The sequence below is a fragment of the Rattus norvegicus genome, chromosome 13, assembly GCF_021556685.1.
Source record: "Rattus norvegicus strain SHRSP/BbbUtx chromosome 13, alternate assembly SHRSP_T2T, whole genome shotgun sequence".
NCBI classification, from domain to species: domain Eukaryota; kingdom Metazoa; phylum Chordata; class Mammalia; order Rodentia; family Muridae; genus Rattus; species Rattus norvegicus.
The window spans coordinates 22743071-22766067 of record NC_141546.1 but is presented as its reverse complement, the minus strand read 5'-3'; the positions used below and the strand labels follow the sequence as shown (position 1 = coordinate 22766067).

The window sequence follows — 22997 nt, the reverse complement described above, 5'->3', positions numbered from 1 at the left end:
TATAGAGACTACCCATAAGTTCTGTGACTCAAGAGAACCTTGACTAATACAGGGACCATGCACTATCCTACGGAATTCTGTTTGGACTCTACTCATCAGAATAGGATCCTTTTCAAAATCACGCAGTTGCCTATCGTCTAATGTACATCCTTTCTTTCCCCAGTATAGAGGGAGATCTTGGAAATTTTCTGTTTAGTGTTCTAAATCTCATTGACTGATTCTCTATTTTTACAAACTAGCCAGCTTATTTTGATGCTAATAGCCCCCAAAGAGCTACCACGTACAAATATTTGAAAAACGTAAGAGATAAAGTATATGCCCTTTCCTAAGAAAACCCAATTTCTGTGCGTAAGTCTTCTTTTGTAGGAATCTGCTACAGAACCTTCCACGGTCACCTTGAGCTTTCAATGTTTGGTAGACCTTACATACTAGAATTATGATGCTGGCCTTGTTAAACATGCTGATTCCAGCTCTCTCTCTAACATCTAAGTCAGTAGAATGGAGATAAAAGCCAGGACTCTGCGAGTTCTCTAGAGGCTTCTGATGACATGCTTTTAGAAACACTTTTAATCTACCACATCTCTCAAAACATCACAACTTCAAAGACAGCTTGCATAAAGTGTAGGCAACTCAGCTTTTCAAAATGCCAGAAATATCTGCCTTTGCCAAAAGGCACCAGTTGTCACGGTCAATTGATCAGTCTCTTCTGGTTCTCTGTTCTCTTAGCTCCTTTGATATTTACACACATTCTTTCTGAGTCACTCAAGCTTATGGTTTATGCTATGACTAATACTCTAGAGATAGTTAATGAGCACAAGAAAAATACCACAAAGCTCACTGGCACATGGATGTCCCCACCCCCATCTCCCACCTCTGAGCATCCCTCTGCTACTCCAGCCAGGTATAAAAATAGAGCTGGGCCCCACCAGTGCTGCGATCCATGCACCTTTCCTTTAAAAGCATCTGTTCCAGTTTCGTTAGTTGGACTAATTCCATCAGGAGAAGCTATGTGGACATCAAATGTGCATGAAGATGCTAGGTGAACAGGGAGTCAGTCACTGCCAAGATTCCAAGAAAGAACAGAAGGATAGAAGTACCTCTGGCTGTGAGTCATCCACTCTGATAACCCGTGGGGAATTACCTAGCCTTCCTCCGACCATCTGCTGGCGACAGCTATGTATCTGAAACTCCTTTGGTGTTTTCATCATGAGAACTCTCAGCAAAAAGATGTTCAGCAAGATGAGGATTAGAATATTTACCAGTTTACCCAACAGAACCAAATTCTGCCTTGTCTTAAGAAGCAAAATCAGTCAATTTCTTAACAATATATGGTCCATCAAATTTCACATCCATCTACAACTTTGAGATATGAGCTTATATTTATTTAAAAATACATATTTATTTTAATTGTCACAAGTGTACATATATTAATATTTATAGTGTAACATTTCAATTCAAGCATAGAGTATGAACTGAGCAATAAGACTCAAAGGTGAGTAGAAACTTAAAGTCATAACGTGGTGATGAAGTCATAGGAATGCTAATAAGATGGACTGCAAGCTCCAGAAGAGACAAAGATTTTACTGAAGTCACCTAATTGAAAGGGGATCCGTTTCTCTGGTTACCAAAAAACTTCCTGCTAACAGGGAAAGCGGATCAACACATGCTATTTCTCAGTTATAAAACCTAACCTAGAGCCGGAAACAATTTATTATCACAAAAAGTATTTTGTGATAATTAAGATTTGAATTACAGAGGAAGCTGAAAGAGTCATTCAGGTGGTTTTCATAACAGCTGTAGTTACCTGTTAAACATAAAACAGGTAAATTCATTTCATCCTACAGTAGCGTGGTTTTCCTCATAGCAATATGCCAGGCTATTTCTATTTTCTGTCTTTTCTATCCTCTTAAATCTGACCTCGATTATGTTCACTATACAGTTTTGTTTTCAAGCTATGCATTAGAGCTGAAGCAACTTGGTGGGAACAGCTACAGTCAGTCATTTTCAATGTCCTACAGCGTCAGGCACAGTGGCTGAACCATCAACTAAAACAAATCACAACTGAAACTGTGTACAAGAAGTCTGTGTCAAGGCTGCTTCCAGAAAAGCCCTCACTCGGGTGTTTTCTCTGACATCTAGTGCTTCACTCGAAAACAGTTGCAGACCTACACTGCTGACCATGATGCAGACCGACCTTCCTCCCTCCTCTTCTCCGTCTCCCTCCTCCAAGCAGCTGCCTACTCTGTGGTTCTTCTCTCAACCTCCAATTATTTAAACGTGTACTGGATTTCAAAAAGAAATTAGAATTTCACTTAACATTTAAATTAATCCCTTATGTCAAATTAACTTCTTCAAATGCTTAGATATGAGTTATTTAGGAAAACTTAAAACAATAATTTATGTAAATAAATATTTAAGGTGGAAGCTGGAGAAGCAGCTCAGTGGTAAAATACTTGTCTACACCCCAGCGTACCTCAGGCCCTGGCTTCAATTTCTAGCACCTTAAAAAATTAAAGTTAAATTTTCAATTACTGAAACACCTGCCTACTGTGGGTGGCACCATTCCCTGTATAGATTCCTGGATTGTGTAAGAGTAGAGGGTTGATGGTTGAACATTAACATGTGTACATTAACCCACTGTTCTCAGCACTCACTATGTATGTGATATGACCAGCTATTTCAAGTTCCTGCTGCCTTAACTTCCCTACAATAAAGGGATTATGACTTGAAATTGTGAGGCAAATAAACCATTCCTTTCTTACATCACTTTTATCAGGGTGCTTTACCATGGCAACAGAAAATAAAATGAAGACAATCAGATACTTAAGCTAAGTCTAAAAAGGCCCACACAACTCCTGTCCCTGGTCATTCCCATGATGCAATATTTAACCACAGTACAAAATACCATTCTGTAAAGAACAGTGAAATTAGAGAGGATCGGCCGCTTTCTCCATTCCATACAAAATGGTAGAAAGGTGGCTAGCTAAGCCATGTATTCATGCACTCAGGAGAGAGAGAAGTGCCCACCAGAGAGCTCAGATGACTCCATAGGTGATGAAATCCTTAAGTGATGGGCCCTGCGCACAGACTGAGGTAAATACTGAAGACAGGGAAATGCTTACCTGTCAGCCTTCATGAGAAGGTTTGGTGGGAGCTCAATGATCTGGTTATGCTGTACGTCCAAGACCTCCACTGATGTTCTCTCCAGCCTTTCAGGAAGCCTTGCCAACCGGTTGTGTCCTGCCAGCAATTTCCGGAGACTACTATTACAAAATAAGCTGTATGAAAATGGACAAAAGCTAATTTAGGATAAGAATTAAAAAAGAGAAAGACTTAAATAACTATTATTCCACAAATTATACAATTCAGTGCAAGCTAACAAGTTCATTTTAATTTTTTATTAAATGTATTTATTTTAGTTAGTTAATGTACACAAGTGTTTTCCCTGCATGTATGTATGTACACCACATGGATTCCTGGTACCTGGTGCCTGTGCCAGTCTGAAGATGATATCTGATTTCCTAAAACCAGAGTTACGGATGGTTGTGAACCACCATGTGAGTGCTAGGAATTGAACTCAGTCTTCTGTAGGAGCTGCCAGTGCTCCAAACTGCTGAGGTGTCTCTCCAGCTTTAGCAGGTCTATTTTAGTATGAACTTAGAGCTATTTGTATTTTAGTACTTTCTATATCTGTTTCATAGAAGGAGACACTAAAGAGCTTTGTCTGATCTTGAGTAAGAAGGTGAGCTTTACAAGGCTGTATGCTTCTCTAGACCCATAAGGCTAACGTCCTGTCCACACACTGCTGAGCAATCTTTTCAGAGAAGATCAACAGTAAACAGATCTTCAGAGCAAAAAGGTTTATAAATACAGCTGAGGAAGTGTTACAGTTTACTTCATCATACTTTATAAATCAGTCTTCCCTTTTTCTCTCCCCAGTGCCTGTATGCTTTAGAGATGCATAGTCATATCCTACAGAGAATAGAATGGGTGGGTTCAATTAACCGCAGTATTAGTCTATCAGATGCTGACTCCGTTCAGGTCAATCCTTCTGGATGTTATCTATACATTAAAATACTATTTTCTATTAATACATTTTCATTAGTAAATAACTTGTTTTGTTAAAGCAATCATATACCATCTTCAGAGATACGAAGTTTAAATATCGAACCAACTCTAATGAATCCCTTTCGGGTGAATACTATACCAACAACTGGTTCACCCAAAGTCTGCTGCTAAACAGCCAGAGGGAGGAAGCAAGAAGAATTGGTGTTCTGCATTAAAAATACAAAACACACTGGAGAGATGGCTCAGCAGTTAAGAGCACTGGCTGCTCTTCCAGAGGTTCTGAGTTCAATTCCCAGCACCCACATGGTGGCTCACAACCATTTGTAATGAGATCTGGTGCTTTCTTCTGGTGTGTCTGAACACAGCTACAATATACTCATATAAAAATACAAAACACTAAACTCTATGACAATATAACACTTGGTATTTGCTTTGAATAAGCATTTCTTTAGATCCCAAAAAAGCCTATACTCACCAAAGATTGGCTTTGGGAAAATAGTAAAAAAACCCAAAAACCAAAAAACCAAAAAAGCTCAGCTAAAATACTGTCCTTGTGTACTAAAGTGCACACGCATTTAGTCACTGAGTGCCACTTGTTACACTGAGGAATAACAGGAGGGAAAGACAATACAACATAGAAGAATAACGAAAAGGAGAGCGGTAAAAGAATGTCCAACAACTTTCTTCTCTCCACGTGGCCATTCTTTCTTTGGTGTTCCTCTTCTAGAAGCACTGGACATGGGCTGTGTCTGTCTGTCTCTAGAGATGGCTGCTGCATGGGGGTCAATTAAATGCCCGATTAACTAATACTTTGGGATAGAAAACATTTTTAAATGGATCACAATCATGGGTATTATGATGGCTGAAGGGCAAAGAGAAATTAATTGTGTCAAGGGCTATGTATGCCACTGTAAACTATCTAGGTGCCACATTAAAAAGGAAAATGAGACAATTCTTACTGTACAACTATGTCTCAAAATGCTTTTAGTACTATTATTACTAATATTTCACATTCAGTATCTTTCTACCTAGAGCTTTCCATTAGAACTAGGCACATCTCAAATGCTGTGTGTGTGGTGTGTGTGTGTGTGTGTGTGTGTGTGTGTGTGTGTGTGTGTGTGTGTGTGCGCGCGCGCGCGCGCACGCGCATAGATGACAGAAGTCAGCATTGGCTATCTTCCTCAATCACTCTATTTTTTTGAGTCAGGGTCTCCCACTGAACCCACACCCACAGCCCACCAACTGGCTAAAAGTGGCTGGCCACTGAACTATAGGGGCCTGCCTGTGTTTGCTACCCAGTGCTAGGGTCAGCCACATGCAGCCACACCTGGCTTTTTATGTGGGTACTGAGGATCCAAACTCAGGTCCTTATTCTTGTGTGCTAGGCACTTTAGTGATGGAACCTTCTTCCCAAGCCCTTCTCATACTTATAAGAGTCAACTAAAAGAAGACTGAAGTAAAGATCAAATAAAGGTTACACTGAACACTACTTCTATTGTATTTACATTCACATTTTGATTGCATATTGATATAAACAACTTTTCTCTGCCCTATGGCTGGCTAAAAATGTTGAAAAAACCAAACTTTAAATTTTGGTAGCAACTGGCCATCAATTAAGTTCAATTATTACTTAAAATTAACAATGAGTGCCACGGTCAGAAGAGCCACACTTCAAATGCCAGGTCTCCATGTAGACTTGGGAGCACTGGGGTGAACACGATATCCACCACAGAAAGTCTGTCATGACAGCCTGCAAAGACGGCTCCTTTTGTTTACTAACTAACTGGCTAGTCTATTCGCCACTGTTAGAATTCTATTCTACTGGAAGAGTCTTATGTTTTTCTATGGATGCTACAAATCACCACATGGCTTTTTAAAAATCTTGTTAATAAAGCACAAATTATGATGGACTGGGCAGGTGGCACAGTGAGTAGAACTCTCATGGTGAGGCCTGACGCCTGGCATTTAGACCCCAAAACACGTAAAAGCCACAACTGGTAGCACTCTCATAGAAAGCCCTGTGCTTTCATGGGTGAAGTAAGGGTCTCAAGAAGTACAAGGGCCAGCTAGCCTAATACCATCAGTCTGTCTAAAGGACCTGACTTCTCCAAGGCGGACTGAGGACTCAACCCCTCCCCCAGGTGGTCCTCTGGCCTCCACGTGTGCACTGGTACACATCCACACCCCTCAACACATTAGAAATACAAACTACCAAAAAAGGCAAATGTTAAAGGAGAGAAAGAAAGCGAAACTTGTAGATTTCCTGCTCCAAATTTGAATTCAAAGAAAAAGGACAATGTAGTTTGCAGTTTCAAGGTTTAGTGATCTAACAATATCCACCTGCCTTTGTCCCACACAAACAAAATTATATCCTTGGGAAAACAAAAATTGTCTAGGGTAAGGTAGACATGCTGTCAACAGACAGAAGTAGAGATTCTGAAAGAATTAAGATCCCAGAGGTAAACCATTTATATTGTTTGCTAAGTCTTTTAGCATTTCTTTTGGCTTATTTATAATTTTCCAACACCACTGCCTGGTAAGGATTTGCAATGTCAACTTGAGAAGTCTCCATACCAGGATGGCAATGAATAAAAACACTGAATACATTTTAACATAAAGTCTCTTGGGGTTCAAAACAACACGCTAGCAAGATAGACACTAAATCACCAAATTATTACTGATCATCTATCATTTTGGTTCCTTTCATTGGATCTGAAATGCTTACCGGGCAGGAAGTTCACATATTTGATTATGGCCAATATCCAAAACTTCTAACTTCCGGCTTTCACATACCCACTCAGGCACACTTTCTAGGCAGTTTCTAAAGATAAGAGCATGAAAATTACTATTAAAAACTTAACTCCGGCCTTAAATATGTAGTTTAACCTTTTGTAAGTCATATGTATCTGTGTCTATGTAGGCATTCATGCAGATGCCCACTGCAGCCAGAAGAGGGCAGAGGACGCCCTGAAGCTGGAGCTGTAGGCAGTAGGGAGTGAGCTGCTCCTGTGGGTGCTGGGAGTGAACCGCACACAGCTCTCTGTGAGAACAGTACCCTTCACTACTGGGCCAGCGCTCCAGCCCCTCAAACTTGCTTCTAGGCTCAAAGCAACTACAGAAAAATAAGACTTTTAAGAGAAATGCCAGACCACAGTGAGCAAGGTCAAAGGTTACGTGCAGTCACTGTATTTTAAAACCAAGATGAATCATAGAGAAAAATAAAAGCTAACACAGATAGCTTTATCATCTCTAATATCTAAAAGACTTCTACCTCTCAGATCTTAACAAGTCTTTAGAGACCACTGCAGACCCAGAAAGAGGACTACCATTGGGAAAAATACACAGTGATCCAGCTACGACAAACTAACACATTATTATGTTCAAATGTACATTTTTTTTATCACTGGCATTAAAATAATCCCCAAATCTACATGTCACCGTGAAAATGCAACTGTGGGGAAGGAGAGTGACATGATGCATGACCAGGTAAGACACAGAGTTATCTGATGTGGTCACTTGGGCCGTATTGTGCTCCAAAATTGTTTTATTTAATAATAGTTGACTCCTGAAAACAGATTAACAAGAGAGGGAAGCGGGAAAAGTCCTTTGTTGATGTAATCATAGCACATGGAAACTAAACTGTAACTGGTAAAGGGCACAGAACCCTGTGCTGAAGAACTCTAAGGCCCCTGCTAATGCCTTCCTGGACACCCCAGGAAACAGGGCACACGAGTAGTGCACATGAGGTAGGCATGTGCCAGAGCAGATCCAGACACGAGATTTACTAAGGAAGACGGACAGTATTCAGGGTCTGACCCCAGGATTTCAGTGGTACCATTTGCCAATTACATTCTGTAGGTTAGACAGAGATAGTTCACTCTATAATCAGCTCTCAGAAGGAACTCTGCACAAGGTATTTCTAAGTACCTATGTATACAATCCTGTTTTCACTTAAAAGATGAAAAGTTGTATCAACGGTTGGTAAGGGGGGGTGTGGATAAAACAACAACAACAACAACAACCCCAAAGAACTTAAGTGATATCTAAATTTAAGTTAATTAAATAAAACTGTAAAAAAAATTTAGGAACTTCATTAAATACTTCAAAGAACTTTATATCTAAAAGTTATAATACAATTATAATTGGAATAATTCTTACAGTAGCTAAAAATTGAAAAGGTGCTTATCATTAAAATAGCTCAATGTGTGTACTTTCAAATGTAAAGTCAACGTGTGTACCTTACACCTCGCAGTGCCCCTGGGATCCCCAAGGGTGATGACTCAAACACACTGAAGCCACACCCTCCAATGTCTTAAGAGTTGGCATCTTCAGAGCCCCAGAGCCCTGTTTTGAAACTTTGGGTATTTCCTTAAATTGAGTTTCAATTTTAGTGTATTAAAATTAGGTAAGTTTCACTTGTATAAATGCATGCTGTAGTCACAGTCACGCCTTTATGTCATCGGGAAAGAACATCTATCTTTTTATTTTTAGGCATTGCAATAGATAAGAACCATTGCAAAAGCTACTTAAAAGCCGGAGGGTCTGCCTACCTAAAACAACTCCCAAAGGTCTTGGCGGGTAGATGTGGTTAAGAGACAATGAATCTCAGAGAAAACACAAGGTGCAGTTAACGTACACAAGGGCGACTGGGTCTTCATGCCACCCTGAAGTTCAACCTTTCAGGTTCAACCTAAGGTCCAGATTGGTTCTAGAGCTGGGGGTTCTAGAGCTGGGGGCTCTTCCTCGATGGTAGGGTTTTGCTTAGCTTGGATGAGGTACTGAGTTTGAATTCCAGTTCAGAAAAAAAACAAAAAGATGGCACCCAAAAGGCAAGTGGTTGTTTTCTTTCTCTCTCTCTTCCTTTCTCTCTCTCTCTTTCTTTCTCTCTCTCTCTCTCTTTCTTTCTTTCTTTTTTAAGATAAAATTTTAAATTAAGTTTCATCTTTATTATTTTAAAATAACTTAGGATTACTTTCCTTCAAAGTCTATTAAAAGCCTTGGGCATAGATTTGGATAGAATCATCTAAAGAATTCTCAGAAAAGCCAACATTTCTATGTGATGCTGTCTTCTTACCTTGAGACATCCATGTACGATAGATAATTTGGAACTGGGTAGACATCAAGTTGAACGAGTTCTAGGAGGGAAAAACACAAACAAATTACCACTGTCTACATGACTCTTTGCATATAGAACAGCACTGTTCCTTTGCTCTCCTTCAGTTTAGGAAGCACAATGCATTTTCTTCTGTAACTTTACAACTGCAGGAGGGCAGAGACATCTTCTATGCAATTCTTTTTTTTTTTCCCTAAGGGATGGAGCTTTTGATTTGATTTGATTTTTTGAAAGTTAAAATGTCTTAAGAACAAATATAATTGACTCCAACTTTTGAAAATAAGACTGTAAAGTCCTAAATTTACATAGTACATGGAAACATTTTGCAAAAAAATGGAATATCCATTCTTTTTTTTTCTCCATTTTTATTAACTTGGGTATTTCTTATTTACATTTCGATTGTTATTCTCTTTCCCAGTTTCCAGGCCAACATCCCCCTAACCCCTCCTCCTCCCCTTCTCTATGGGTGTTCCCCTCCCCATCCTCCCCCCATTACTGCCCTCCGCCCAACAATCACGTTCACTGTGGGTTCTGTCTTGGCAGGACCAAGGGCTTCCCCTTCCACTGGTGCTCTTACTAGGCTATTCACTGCTACCTATGCAGTTGGAGCCCAGGGTCAGTCCATGTATAGTCTTTGGGTAGTGGCTTAGTCCCTGGAAGCTCTGGTTGGTTGGCATTGTTGTTCATATGGGGTCTCGAGCCCCTTCAAGCTCTTCCAGTTCTTTCTCTGATTCCTTCAACAGGGGTCCCGTTCTCAGTTCAGTGGTTTGCTGCTGGCATTCGCCTATGTATTTGCTGTATTCTGGCTGTGCCTCTCAGGAGACATCTACATCTGGTTCCTGTCAGCCTGCACTTCTTTGCTTCATCCATCTTATCTAGTTTGGTGGCTGTATATGCATGGGCCACATGTGGGGCAGGCTCTGGATGGGTGTTCCTAATGCCTCTGTTCTACACTTTGCTTCCCTATTCCCTCCCAAGGGTATTCTTGTTCCCCTTTTAAAGAAGGAGTGAAGCATTCACATTTTGGTCATCCTTCTTGAGTTTCATGTGTTCTATGCATCTAGGGTAATTCAAGCATTTGGGTTAATAGCTACTTATCAATGAGTGCACACCATGTGTGTTTTTCTGTGATTGGGTTACCTCACTCAGGATGATATTTTCCAGTTCCATCCATTTGCCTATGAATTTCATAAAGTCATTGTTTTTGATAGCTGAGTAGTATTCCATTGTGTAGATGTACCACATTTTCTGTATCCATTCCTCTGTTGAAGGGCATCTGAGTTCTTTCCAGTTTCTGGCTATTATAAATAAGGCTGCTATGAACAGAGTGGAACACATGTCTTTTTTATATGTTGGGGCATCTTTTCGGTATATGCCCAAGAGAGGTTTAGCTGGGTCCTCAGGTAGTGCAATGTCCAATTTTCTGAGGAACCTCCAGACTGATTTCCAGAATGGTTGTACCAGTCTGCAATCCCACCAACAATGGAGGAGTGTTCTTCCACATCCTCGACAGCATCTGCTGTCACCTGATCTTAGCCATTCTCACTGGTATGAGGTGAAATCTCAGGGGTGTTTTGATTTGCATTTCCCTTATGACTAAAGATGTTGAACATTTCTTTAGGTGTTTCTCAGCCATTCGGCATTCCTCAGCTGTGAATTCTTTGTTTAGCTCTGAACTCCATTTTTAATAGTGTTATTTGTCTCCCTGCGGTCTAACTTCTTGAGTTCTTTGTATATTTTGGATATAAGCGCTCTATCTGTTGTAGGATTGGTAAAGATCTTTTCCCAATCTGTTGGTTGTCGTTTTGTCCTAACCACAGTGTCCTTTGCCTTACAGAAGCTTTGCAGTTTTATGAGATCCCATTTGTCGATTCTTGATCTTAGAGCATAAGCCATTGGTGTTTTGTTCAGGAAATTTTCTCCAGTGCCCATGTGTTCAAGATGCTTCCCCACTTTTTCTTCTATTAGTTTGAGTGTATCTGGTTTGATCCACTTGGACTTAAGTTTTGTACAGGGTGATAAGCATGGATCGATCTGCATTCTTCTACATGTTGACCTCCAGTTGAACCAGCACCATTTGCTGAAAATGCTATCTTTTTTCCATTGGATGGTTTTGGCTCCTTTGTCAAAAATCAAGTGACCATAGGTGTGTGGGTTCATTTCTGGGTCTTCAATTCTGTTCCATTGGTCTATCATTGTCTGTCTCTGTACCAATACCATGCAGTTTTTATCACTATTGATCTGTAATACTGCTTGAGTTCAGGGATAGTGATTCCCCCTGAAGTCCTTTTAATGTTGAGGATAGTTTTAGCTATCCTGGGTTTTTTGTTATTCCAGATGAATTTGCAAATTTTTCTGTCTAACTCTCTGAAGAATTGGATTGGTATTTTGATGGGGATTGCATTGAATCTGTAGATCGCTTTTGGTAAAATGGCCATTTTTACTATATTAATCCTGCCAATCCATGAGCATGGGAGATCTTTCCATCTTCTGAGGTCTTCTTCAATTTCTTTCCTCAGTGTCTTGAAGTTCTTATTGTACAGATCTTTTACTTGCTTGGTTAAAGTCACACCGAGGTACTTTATATTATTTGGGTCTATTATGAACGGTGTCGTTTCCCTAATTTCTTTCTCAGCTAGTTTCTCTTTTGTGTAGAGGAAGGCTACTGATTTATTTGAGTTAATTTTATACCCAGCCACTTTGCTGAAGTTGTTTATCAGCTTTAGTAGTTCTCTGGTGGAACTTTTGGGATCACTTAAATATACTATCATGTCATCTGCAAATAGTGATACTTTGACTTCTTCTTTTCCGATCTGTATCCCTTTGATCTCCTTTTGTTGTCTGATTGCTCTGGCTAGAACTTCAAGAACTACATTGAATAAGTAGGGAGAGAGTGGGCAGCCTTGTCTAGTCCCTGATTTTAGTGGGATTGCTTCAAGTTTCTCTCCATTTAGTTTAATGTTAGCAACTGGTTTGCTGTATATGGCTTTTACTATGTTTAGGTATGGGCCTTGAATTCCTATTCTTTCCAGGACTTTTATCATGAAGGGGTGTTGAATTTTGTCAAATGCTTTCTCAGCATCTAATGAAATGATCATGTGGTTTTGATCTTTCAGTTTGTTTATATGGTGGATCACGTTTCTAAGACACACACTCTCTGTTCCTGGTCGCTTATGTGGCTTCTCGGTGTTATGTGTGCTAAAGTGTACCTACGATGTCCCTCAACGATCCTTGTTCTTGGTCCCTCACAGCTGAAGAGCACGCTCTGGAGAGTCACGAGTGAGTTCCTCAAATCACATCACGAAGCCTTCTGAACCTTGTGAATGGGACACCACTGTGTAGCCGGAGCTCTGATTCTTGGGCAGAGTAGTTTGTGAAAGTCCTGCAGTTTCAACCCTTATCTAGTTCCCAGTCTGGTCCCAGCTAACTGAGAGGCTCTCTTCACAGCCCACGGACAGCGTAGGTGCAGCTCACGTGAAGTGCAGCTCAGACGCCGGGCCAGGGCTGGTGTGCTTTCCTTTGCACTCTCCAGTGTCTTGCCGGGGGCCTCTCTCATGCTCCACGTGAAAGCACCACTCTACCTCACACACCCGCTCTTCCTACGTGTCTCTCCAACATCCTTATGAACTATTCACTCTGTTCAGGGTCTCACTACGGCTCCACACCACAATGTCACGATTAATAAATGACCCCAAAATAAGCAGTCTTATGAAACAAACTAAGAATCTTGCTATTACAGCATCCTACTGAGTGCTTCGTTCAGGTTGATCTCAGTAATCCCAATGTCAGTGAAACGTTGCAGGCGTTGAATGGAGTCTCCAGTGGACTTTGCTTCTACCCTCCATCCAGCACGTAATCAAGTAGCCAGTGCAATGACTCATCATGATATAAACTTCGCCCCTTACTTTAAGCAGAAGAAACAAATGACCAGTGGGAATAATTTATCATGCTATAAAATACAAGCAAGGAACAATAAAATCTCCCCTTGTAATTTGAGTAAATAGCAAACAACATTCTTCTTGTACCTGGAAAGGATTTGACCCTTACGTCAGAGATGAGGAGGGAGCCGTGTCAGTAAGGCATGGATGCTGGCGCCAGGTACACGGGCCAGCTGCTGTGCTACGCTACTCACCGTTAGAAGAAGCATAGAGTGCTTTTAGGAAATAGCCACAAATGTTCAGTGTCACCAGCTGATTCCTCTCGCAGTGCAGAACTTCTATGTTGTTGAAGATCATAGCATCTAGATCACCAAGTTTATTGTCTCGCAGGTCAAGCTGAGTGACATGTTGCAGAAAGTCCACTTCATCTGTTATAAGCTTTCTGAGTATGTTCAGTCTTAAGGAAGAAGGAGAGAAATATAAGCTTTTAACCACCACACCAGTCCACACAGTGTGCAGTGATGAAGGACTCAAGTCCCAGTGCGCCAGAGTTTCCCATGCATCTGGCCTTGTTTAACTGGCAACATTCACAAACTATTTTTAACTACAATTCTAAGAGGTCTGAGCCTTTATGATATATTTTGAAACAGAATTTAGGTCATAAAGACTGGAAGAGGAAAAAGTATATTGGCTTTACCTAATTCACTTCAAGAAAAGAAAAAAATATCCACTTAATGCACTTGCTTCCAAAGAACAAGGTTGAGAAAGTATAGACGCCATGAAGGACATCGGAAAGAAGCCCAGAGCCACCTGAGACACAGTGCAACTACACTGGCTCCCAAAAGGAAGACACAGGATCATGGGAAAAGCATGTGGGCAACCCCAAAGAACAAAGTCAAGGACGAGGTCTTCAAGCCCCATTCTGAACAGGAGCACCAGACATGGAATTTAGGTACAGGGATTCTTGAGTCTCAGGATCAGGACTGATAGACAAAGCCATCTCCACACATGGGACACTACTCAATGAGCCAAGTAAGAAGACACTGAACACTGGCCTCCAGGACATCATTGAGAAATCATAAACTGAAGGGCATCGATGGGGAACAACAATTTAGAGCAGATAGAAACATCGGAAAGAATGGTTGCCCTGACAACTAGTTGGAGAAGCAGATGCAGGTGAGGTGCCAGAGACAAGTAGCAATGGATCAATATGAGAAAGATATGAAACCAATATAACAAATATAAATTCATTTTCCACTTTGAGAAAAGAGATGACAATGTCTGTCACCTCTTGGTATCAAGGTAGGCCACACTTCCTCTGAAAAGAAACAATGTCTCTCTTCCCAGTTGAGAAAGCACAGCTTGTGCACTGGATTGGGGCACTGGTATTATGGTTGGAGTTTGAGACTAGACATTCTCTGCAATGCCCACCCTTTAAAAAACAAAACAGAGCTCCGTCTATGAACTGCTAAGAGTCGTATAGCAGAGCCGCTGACTGCAACAATGGTGAGTGACAGCTCCGAGTGAGGACTTGACAACAAGTGCAGCGCATGGTGTCTTCACATGCCCCCACAGTGATCTTCTCAGTTCCTTCTTTTCTTGTTCTGCATTGTAAGACTCAAAATTTGGCCTTAAGCCAGAACTTTGTCTATTCCCAAATGTTCACTATACTATCAGAATGTGCACAAAGACTAGAACACATGCCTCATCTTTGAGAACACGACAGAAAGAATTTAAAGACTGTTTCTTGTTCTCTACCACACCACACTCTGAATAACCATAATGGCACCATCATCTTCATTTCAAGCAGCAACCCAATCACAAGTCAGTCTACAGACAGTTACATAACAAGAAGGGTTGTTTCAATGGGAAACATTAAACAATGCCGAGAAGGAAAGGGAAGGTGACGCCCAGTGCGAGAGCAGCCTGGAGAATTCCCTCCCAGCTCCAGGTGGGGGACCTTGAGCAGCAGTTGCCTAACCAGCATTTGTGAAATGAGAAAAGCATCTTTATTCTGAGCAATAGTTAAGAAAATGAAAGGAACCTCTGTGTTCCAGTTCTGTGTGCACTGTAAGGGGCTGAGGTGGTGCGGATGACGGGGTCCACGACCTCTGCCCTTATACTGAACAGACAGTAACAAGATGAAGTGCTGCGATGTGCTCCACAGGAGAACTCTCGGTCCTGTGAGAGAAGCCAACAAAGCAGAAGCTACTGAAAAGGAAACTCCTCATCTCATCCCAAGGCTGTGGAAAGGGAAAAGCAGGTCCCAGGAAGTGGCACTGTGGCATCTGGACCACAAGCAGGAACATAGTGACTTTCACGCATGCTACAGACAAAGTGGGAAGAGTCATAGCATGGCTGGCTACACTCATGTACTGCTCAGAAGTATTTGTCAAGGGCTTTACCAACTCAATGCCAACAGGGGATAAGGATAAGTGAGGGGACTACTTAACAGGCCACGCCAAGGAGCCTTCTTTCTAACTCACCACGGTCTACGCCAGCACACAGCTCCTATAGCATATGACTTTCTATGCAAATCTAACACTCCAGCTGTTTTTCTGTAATCACTCTGCCATACATGAAGTGCTTGAATACAGTACTGATGTAAAATTACTACACATTTCTAAAATATAAGTTCCTATTTCACTGTGGAAAAGTAGCAAAGAAATGGCTTCCCAGCTTGTGTGGGAAGGCACATGAGCAGCTCTAAGACAGACAGAGCCTTACTTGCACAGGACTTCACTGGTATGGAGAGTGTGTAAATACGGGAAAGCAAGGGTAAATCTCCAGCTGACAGCTGAAGGGAAATTGGTCCCAAGAAGAAAAAGAGCTAAGGAAAGGTCGAAAAATGATTAAAATCAAGATGATCAAGAAGATGAAGTTATGAGTACACACCACCCAAGTTACAATCCAGAGAGAGAAGCCAGTAAAGAGAGAGAACTGGGACCAGTTACGTCAGGGGCTGGGCAATTAGTGGCACAGAAGAGAATATTTAGATTGAAGAATGACAATGTGGGGGAATGGATAAAAGAAAGTGTGATGGTGTAAGTTTAATATAACATTTCTTTAGGAAGGAAATGCAATAAAATCGGCTCTTTGCAGTTGGGCTTGGTAGCGCACACCTTTAATCCCTGCACTGAGAAGGCAGAGGCAGACAGATCACTGTGAGTTTGAGGCCACTTTTGTCTACAAAGAGAGCTCTGGGAAAGCTAGAGGTCTACAGAGAGAAACCCTGTCTCAACACAAAAACAAACAAACAAACAAACAAACAAACAAAGCAGCTGCTTGCTTAGAGGAAATTCCGTAAATAACCCCTTACTTACTAGCTTCAACTGAAGCACCAGGGCAGAATTGCAGCCCAGGCTACAGTCTCCTCTCTGCTTTAGCACAGCCACCAGAAGGACGCAGTTACCTACACATGCACTCAGTGTTTACAAAACGTCCAGTGTCTCCTCTGGTAAACAGTATCTACCTGGTGCCATTCAAAAAGACTCAAATTAGAATGGACAAGCCCAGGACTTCGCAAAACTCTTCCTAGGGAATGTTACCTCTAGACAGATTAGATCAATCTTGTTTGTAAGCTCCTTCAAGAAAAATGACTTCTTTGACACATACTCCACTAAATTCTGAAACCATCTCAAGCTTGTTACCTGAGGTCAGTGTCCATCGTTGCTGGGTCTAACAAACCTCTACCACTGAGTCACCAAGCAAAAACAAAACAAAACAAAACAAAACCAAAATTCTGAAAAATGAAATTTCTACATAAACAATTCAGAATTAAATAACATTATGTTTGCAAATAAATTTAACTAGGCAAAGTATTGATTCCTATCCCATTCTGAAAATATCTTAAGCTCAAATAAATCACAGCCATTTATATTTGGCAAATTAAGAATTCTAGCCTTGCACACCATTAATAGCCCCGATTAGGAGGCCTGCCCAATGTAGTGTGAGATGAAGCCAAGCTGTCCTGTTGATGGGATGTACGGGCCACAGGTCAAACCACACATGGGAGAAGAAGGGAGCAAATGCAGCCCCTTCTGTAGCAAGGGAGGAGAGTGGGTAGTGCAGCAAAGACAGACCCACACTCACAAACATTAAAGACACCAAGAAAGACAGTTGAGCAGGCTTCATGCATGGGGATAGCCACCGTCAGGTAACCACAGAACATAATCCTTGCTAGGAATGCCAAGCAGTTTAACTTAATTCTTTCCCCAACTCCATGAAGTGGGTTCCATTCTTAACTGTAATTTGTAGATGAGAAATGGAGGCATAGAAGTCAAATGGCTCAAGATTTACAATGGCTAGTAAGAAGATATGAGATTCTGGTTAAACTGAGCAAGCTACCATTAAAGACTCAACCCAGTAAACTGCTTCGTAAGAAGTTAAATCCATGGATGCTCTTGACTATTTATTTTAGGATAAAATTTAAAAAGCATCTTCTTGTTTACATAGTATATTGTGTTGATGGATTTTCAAATATTGAACCATCCCTGCATCCCTGGGAAGAAACCTACTTGATTATGGTGTATGATGGTTTTGATATTTTTTTTGATTTGGTTTGCAAGAATTTTATTGAGTATTTTTGCATCTATATTCATAAGTAAAATTGACCTGAGGTTCTCTATCTTTGTAAGGTATCAGAGTAACTGTGGCTTCATAGAATGAATTAGATAGTGTTCCTTCTGTTTCTATTTTGTGGAATAGTTTGAGGATTACTAGTATAGTTTGAGGAGTATTGGTATTAACTCTTTGAAGGTCTGGTAGAATTCTGCACTAAAATCATCTGGTCCTGGGCTTTTTTCTGGTTGAGAGGTTTTTAAGGATTACTTTTATTTCCTTATGGGTTATGGGACTGTTTAGTAGTTTACCCGATTTGATTTAATGCCAGTATGTGCTATGTCAAGAAAAAAAAAGTGACATGATCTTTAGACAAACTACAGTATCCCTTGATGGTACAAGTCTTGGATATACCAGGAATTCATGGCACATACCTAAACATAATAAAAGCAATATATAGCAAACCAATAGCCAACATCAAATTAAATGGAGAGAAATGAAAAGCAATTCCACTAAAACCAGGGATAAGACAAAGTTGCCCACTCTTTCCCTAGCTATTCAATATGGTACTCAAAGTTCTAGCCAGAGCAATTAGACAACAAAAGGAGATCAAGGAGATACAAATTGGAAAGGAAGAAGTCAAAGTATCACTATTTGCAGATGAAATGATAGCATATATAAGCAACACGCAAAATTGTATCAGACCCAGGAGCGGCAGGACCCCTGCCTGAGACACCGCCGGAACCTGAAGGAAACAGACCGGATAAACAGTCCTCTGCACCCAAATCCCGTGGGAGGGAGAGCTAAACCTTCAGAGAGGCAGACAAGCCTGGGAAACCAGAAGAGACTGCTCTCTGTACATACATCTCGGACGCCAGAGGAAAACACCAAAGGCCATCTGGAATCCTGGTGCACTGAAGCTCCCGGAAGGGGCGGCACAGGTCTTCCTGGTTGCTGCTGCCCCAGAGAGCCCGTGGGCAGCACCCCGCGAGCAAACTTGAGCCTCAGGACCACAGGTAAGACCAACTTGTCTGTTGCAAGAAGGCTGCCTGGTGAAATCGGGACACACAGAGGCAGAATTCCTCTAGAACAGGGCACGTCCTGTGTTTACCAGAAGTCCCACACTCTCGGATCCCCGCCCGCAGCAGCTATCTGCTCCCAGACCCCGTGGGAAAGAGACCTCTCCGCCTGGTCAGGTGGGCACTCCTGAGGCTGCATAAGCTCCCGGAAGGGGTGGCACAGGTCTTCCTGGTTACTGCCGCCAGAAAGAGCCCGTGGGCAGCACCCCGAGAGCGAACTTGAGCCTCGGGACCACAGGTAAGACCAACTTTTCTGCTGCAAGAAAGCTGCCTGGTGAACTCAAGACACAGGCCCACAGGAACAGCTGAAGACCTGTAGAGAGGAAAAACTACACGCCCGAAAGCAGAACACTCTGTCCCCATAACTGACTGAAAGAGAGGAAAACAGGTCTACAGCACTCCTGACACACAGGCTTATAGGACAGTCTAGCCACTGTCAGAAATAGCAGAACAAAGTAACACTAGAGATAATCTGATGGCGAGAGGCAAGCGCAGGAACCCAAGCAACAGAAACCAAGACTACATGGCACCATTGGAGCCCAATTCTCCCATCAAAACAAACATGGAATATCCAAACACACCAAAAAAGCAAGATCTAGTTTCAAAATCATTTTTGATCATGATGCTGGAGGACTTCAAGAAAGATGTGAAGAACTCCCTTAGGGAAACACAGGAAAACATTAATAAACAAGTAGAAGCCTACAGAGAGGAATCGCAAAAATCCCTGAAAGAATCGCAAAAATCCCTGAAAGAATTCCAGGAAAACACAATCAAACAGTTGAAGGAATTAAAAATGGAAATAGAAGCAATCAAGAAAGAACACATGGAAACAACCCTGGATATAGAAAACCAAAAGAAGAGACAAGGAGCTGTAGATACAAGCTTCATCAACAGAATACAAGAGATGGAAGAGAGAATCTCAGGAGCAGAAGATTCTACAGAAATCATTGACTCAACTGTCAAAGATAATGTAAAGCGGAAAAAGCTACTGGTCCAAAACATACAGGAAATCCAGGACTCAATGAGAAGATCAAACCTAAGGATAATAGGTATAGAAGAGAGTGAAGACTCCCAGCTCAAAGGACCAGTAAATATCTTCAACAAAATCATAGAAGAAAACTTCCCTAACCTAAAAAAAGAGATACCCATAGACATACAAGAAGCCTACAGAACTACAAATAGATTGGACCAGAAAAGAAACACCTCCCGTCACATAATTGTCAAAACACCAAACGCACAAAATAAAGAAAGAATATTAAAAGCAGTAAGGGAAAAAGGTCAAGTAACATATAAAGGCAGACCTATCAGAATAACACCAGACTTCTCGCCAGAAACTATGAAGGCCAGAAGATCCTGGACTGATGTCATACAGACCCTAAGAGAACACAAATGCCAGCCCAGGTTACTGTATCCCGCAAAACTCTCAATTAACATAGATGGAGAAACCAAGATATTCCATGACGAAACCAAATTTACACAATATCTTTCTACAAATCCAGCACTACAAAGGATAATAAATGGTAAAGCCCAACATAAGGAGGCAAGCTATACCCTAGAAGAAGCAAGAAACTAATCGTCTTGGCAACAAAACAAAGAGAGTGAAAGCACACAAACATAACCTCACATCCAAATATGAATATAACGGGAAGCAATAATCACTATTCCTTAATATCTCTCAACATCAATGGCCTCACCTCCCCAATACAAAGACATAGATTAACAAACTGGATACGCAACGAGGACCCTGCATTCTGCTGCCTATAGGAAACACACCTCAGAGACAAAGACAGACACTACCTCAGAGTGAAAGGCTGGAAAACAACTTTCCAAGCAAATGGTTGGAAGAAGCAAGCTGGAGTAGCCATTCTAATATCAAATAAAATCAATTTTCAACTAAAAGTCATCAAAAAAGATAAGGAAGGACACTTCATATTCATCAAAGGAAAAATCCACCAAGATGAACTCTCAACCTAAATATCTATGCCCCAAATACAAGGGCACCTACATACGTAAAAGAAACCTTACTAAAGCTCAAAACACACATTGCACCTCACACAATAATAGTGGGAGATTTCAACACCCCACTCTCATCATTGGACAGATCATGGAAACAGAAATTAAACAGTGATGTCGACAGACTAAGAGAAGTCATGAGCCAAATGGACTTAACGGATATTTATAGAACATTCTATCCTAAAACAAAAGGATATACCTTCTTCTCAGCTCCTCATGATACTTTCTCCAAAACTGACCATATAATTGGTCAAAAAACGGGCCTCAACAGGTACAGAAAGATAGAAATAATCCCATGCGTGCTATCGGACCACCACGGCCTAAAACTGGTCTTCAATAACAATAAGGGAAGAATGCCCACATATACGTGGAAATTGAACAATGCTCTACTCAATGATAACCTCGTCAAGGAAGAAATAAAGAAATTAAAAACTTTTTAGAATTTAATGAAAATGAAGGTACAACATACCCAAACTTATGGGACACAATGAAAGCTGTGCTAAGAGGAAAACTCATAGCGCTGAGTGCCTGCAGAAAGAAATAGGAAAGAGCATATGTCAGCAGCTTGACAGCACACCTAAAAGCTCTAGAACAAAAAGAAGCAAATACACCCAGGAGGAGTAGAAGGCAGGAAATAATCAAACTCAGAGCTGAAATCAAACAAGTAGAAACAAAAAGGACCATAGAAAGAATCAACAGAACCAAAAGTTGGTTCTTTGAGAAAATCAACAAGATAGATAAACCCTTAGCCAGACTAACGAGAGGACACAGAGAGTGCGTCCAAATTAACAAAATCAGAAATGAAAAGGGAGACATAACTACAGATTCAGAGGAAATTCAAAAAATCATCAGATCTTACTATAAAAGCCTATATTCAACAAAACTTGAAAATCTTCAGGAAATGGACAATTTCCTAGACAGATACCAGGTATCGAAGTTAAATCAGGAACAGATAAACCAGTTAAACAACCCCCATAACTCCTAAGGAAATAAAAGCAGTCACTAAAGGTCTCCCAACCAAAAAGAGCCCAGGTCCAGACGGGTTTAGTGCAGAATTCTATCAAACCTTCATAGAAGACCTCATACCAATATTATCCAAACTATTCCACAAAATTGAAACAGATGGATCACTACCGAATACCTTCTACGAAGCCACAATTACTCTTATACCTAAACCACACAAAGACCCAACAAAGAAAGAGAACTTCAGACCAATTTCCCTTATGAATATCGACGCAAAAATACTCAACAAAATTCTGGCAAACCGAATTCAAGAGCACATCAAAACAATCATCCACCATGATCAAGTAGGCTTCATTCCAGGCATGCAGGGATGGTTTAATATATGGAAAACCATCAACGTGATCCATTATATAAACAAACTGAAAGAACAGAACCACATGATCATTTCATTAGATGCTGAGAAAGCATTTGACCAAATTCAACACCCCTTCATGATAAAAGTCCTGGAAAGAATAGGAATTCAAGGCCCATACCTAAACATAGTAAAAGCCATATACAGCAAACCAGTTGCTAACATTAAACTAAATGGAGAGAAACTTGAAGCAATCCCACTAAAATCAGGGACTAGACAAGGCTGCCCACTCTCTCCCTACTTATTCTATGTAGTTCTTGAAGTTCTAGCCAGAGCAATCAGAAAACAAAAGGAGATCAAGGGGATACAGATCGGAAAAGAAGAAGTCAAAATATCACTATTTGCAGATGATATGATAGTATATTTAAGTGATCCCAAAAGTTCCACCAGAGAACTACTAAAGCTGATAAACAACTTCAGCAAAGTGGCTGGGTATAAAATTAACTCAAATAAATCAGTTGCCTTCCTCTATACAAAAGAGAAACAAGCCGAGAAAGAAATTAGGGAAACGACACCCTTCATAATAGACCCAAATAATATAAAGTACCTCGGTGTGACTTTAACCAAGCAAGTAAAAGATCTGTACAATAAGAACTTCAAGACACTGAGGAAAGAAATTGAAGAAGACCTCAGAAGATGGAAAGATCTCCCATGCTCATGGATTGGCAGGATTAATATAGTAAAAATGGCCATTTTACCAAAAGCAATCTACAGATTCAATGCAATCCCCATCAAAATACCAATCCAATTCTTCAAAGAGTTAGACAGAACAATTTGCAAATTCATCTGGAATAACAAAAAACCCAGGATAGCTAAAGCTATCCTCAACAATAAAAGGACTTCAGGGGGAATCACTATCCCTGAACTCAAGCAGTATTACAGAGCAATAGTGATAAAAACTGCATGGTATT

General features: G+C 40.9%; 1 protein-coding gene across 1 annotated transcript in view; it reads right to left on the bottom strand.

The window, feature by feature from the left end:
• Positions 1 to 22997, bottom strand: part of Phlpp1 (PH domain and leucine rich repeat protein phosphatase 1) — a 222007-nt gene that overhangs the window by 40736 nt on the left and 158274 nt on the right. Inside the window, 4 exon segments of the mRNA NM_021657.2 lie at positions 3123 to 3278; positions 6794 to 6889; positions 9143 to 9203; positions 13314 to 13516. Coding sequence (NP_067689.2) covers positions 3123 to 3278; positions 6794 to 6889; positions 9143 to 9203; positions 13314 to 13516 — 516 coding nt within the window.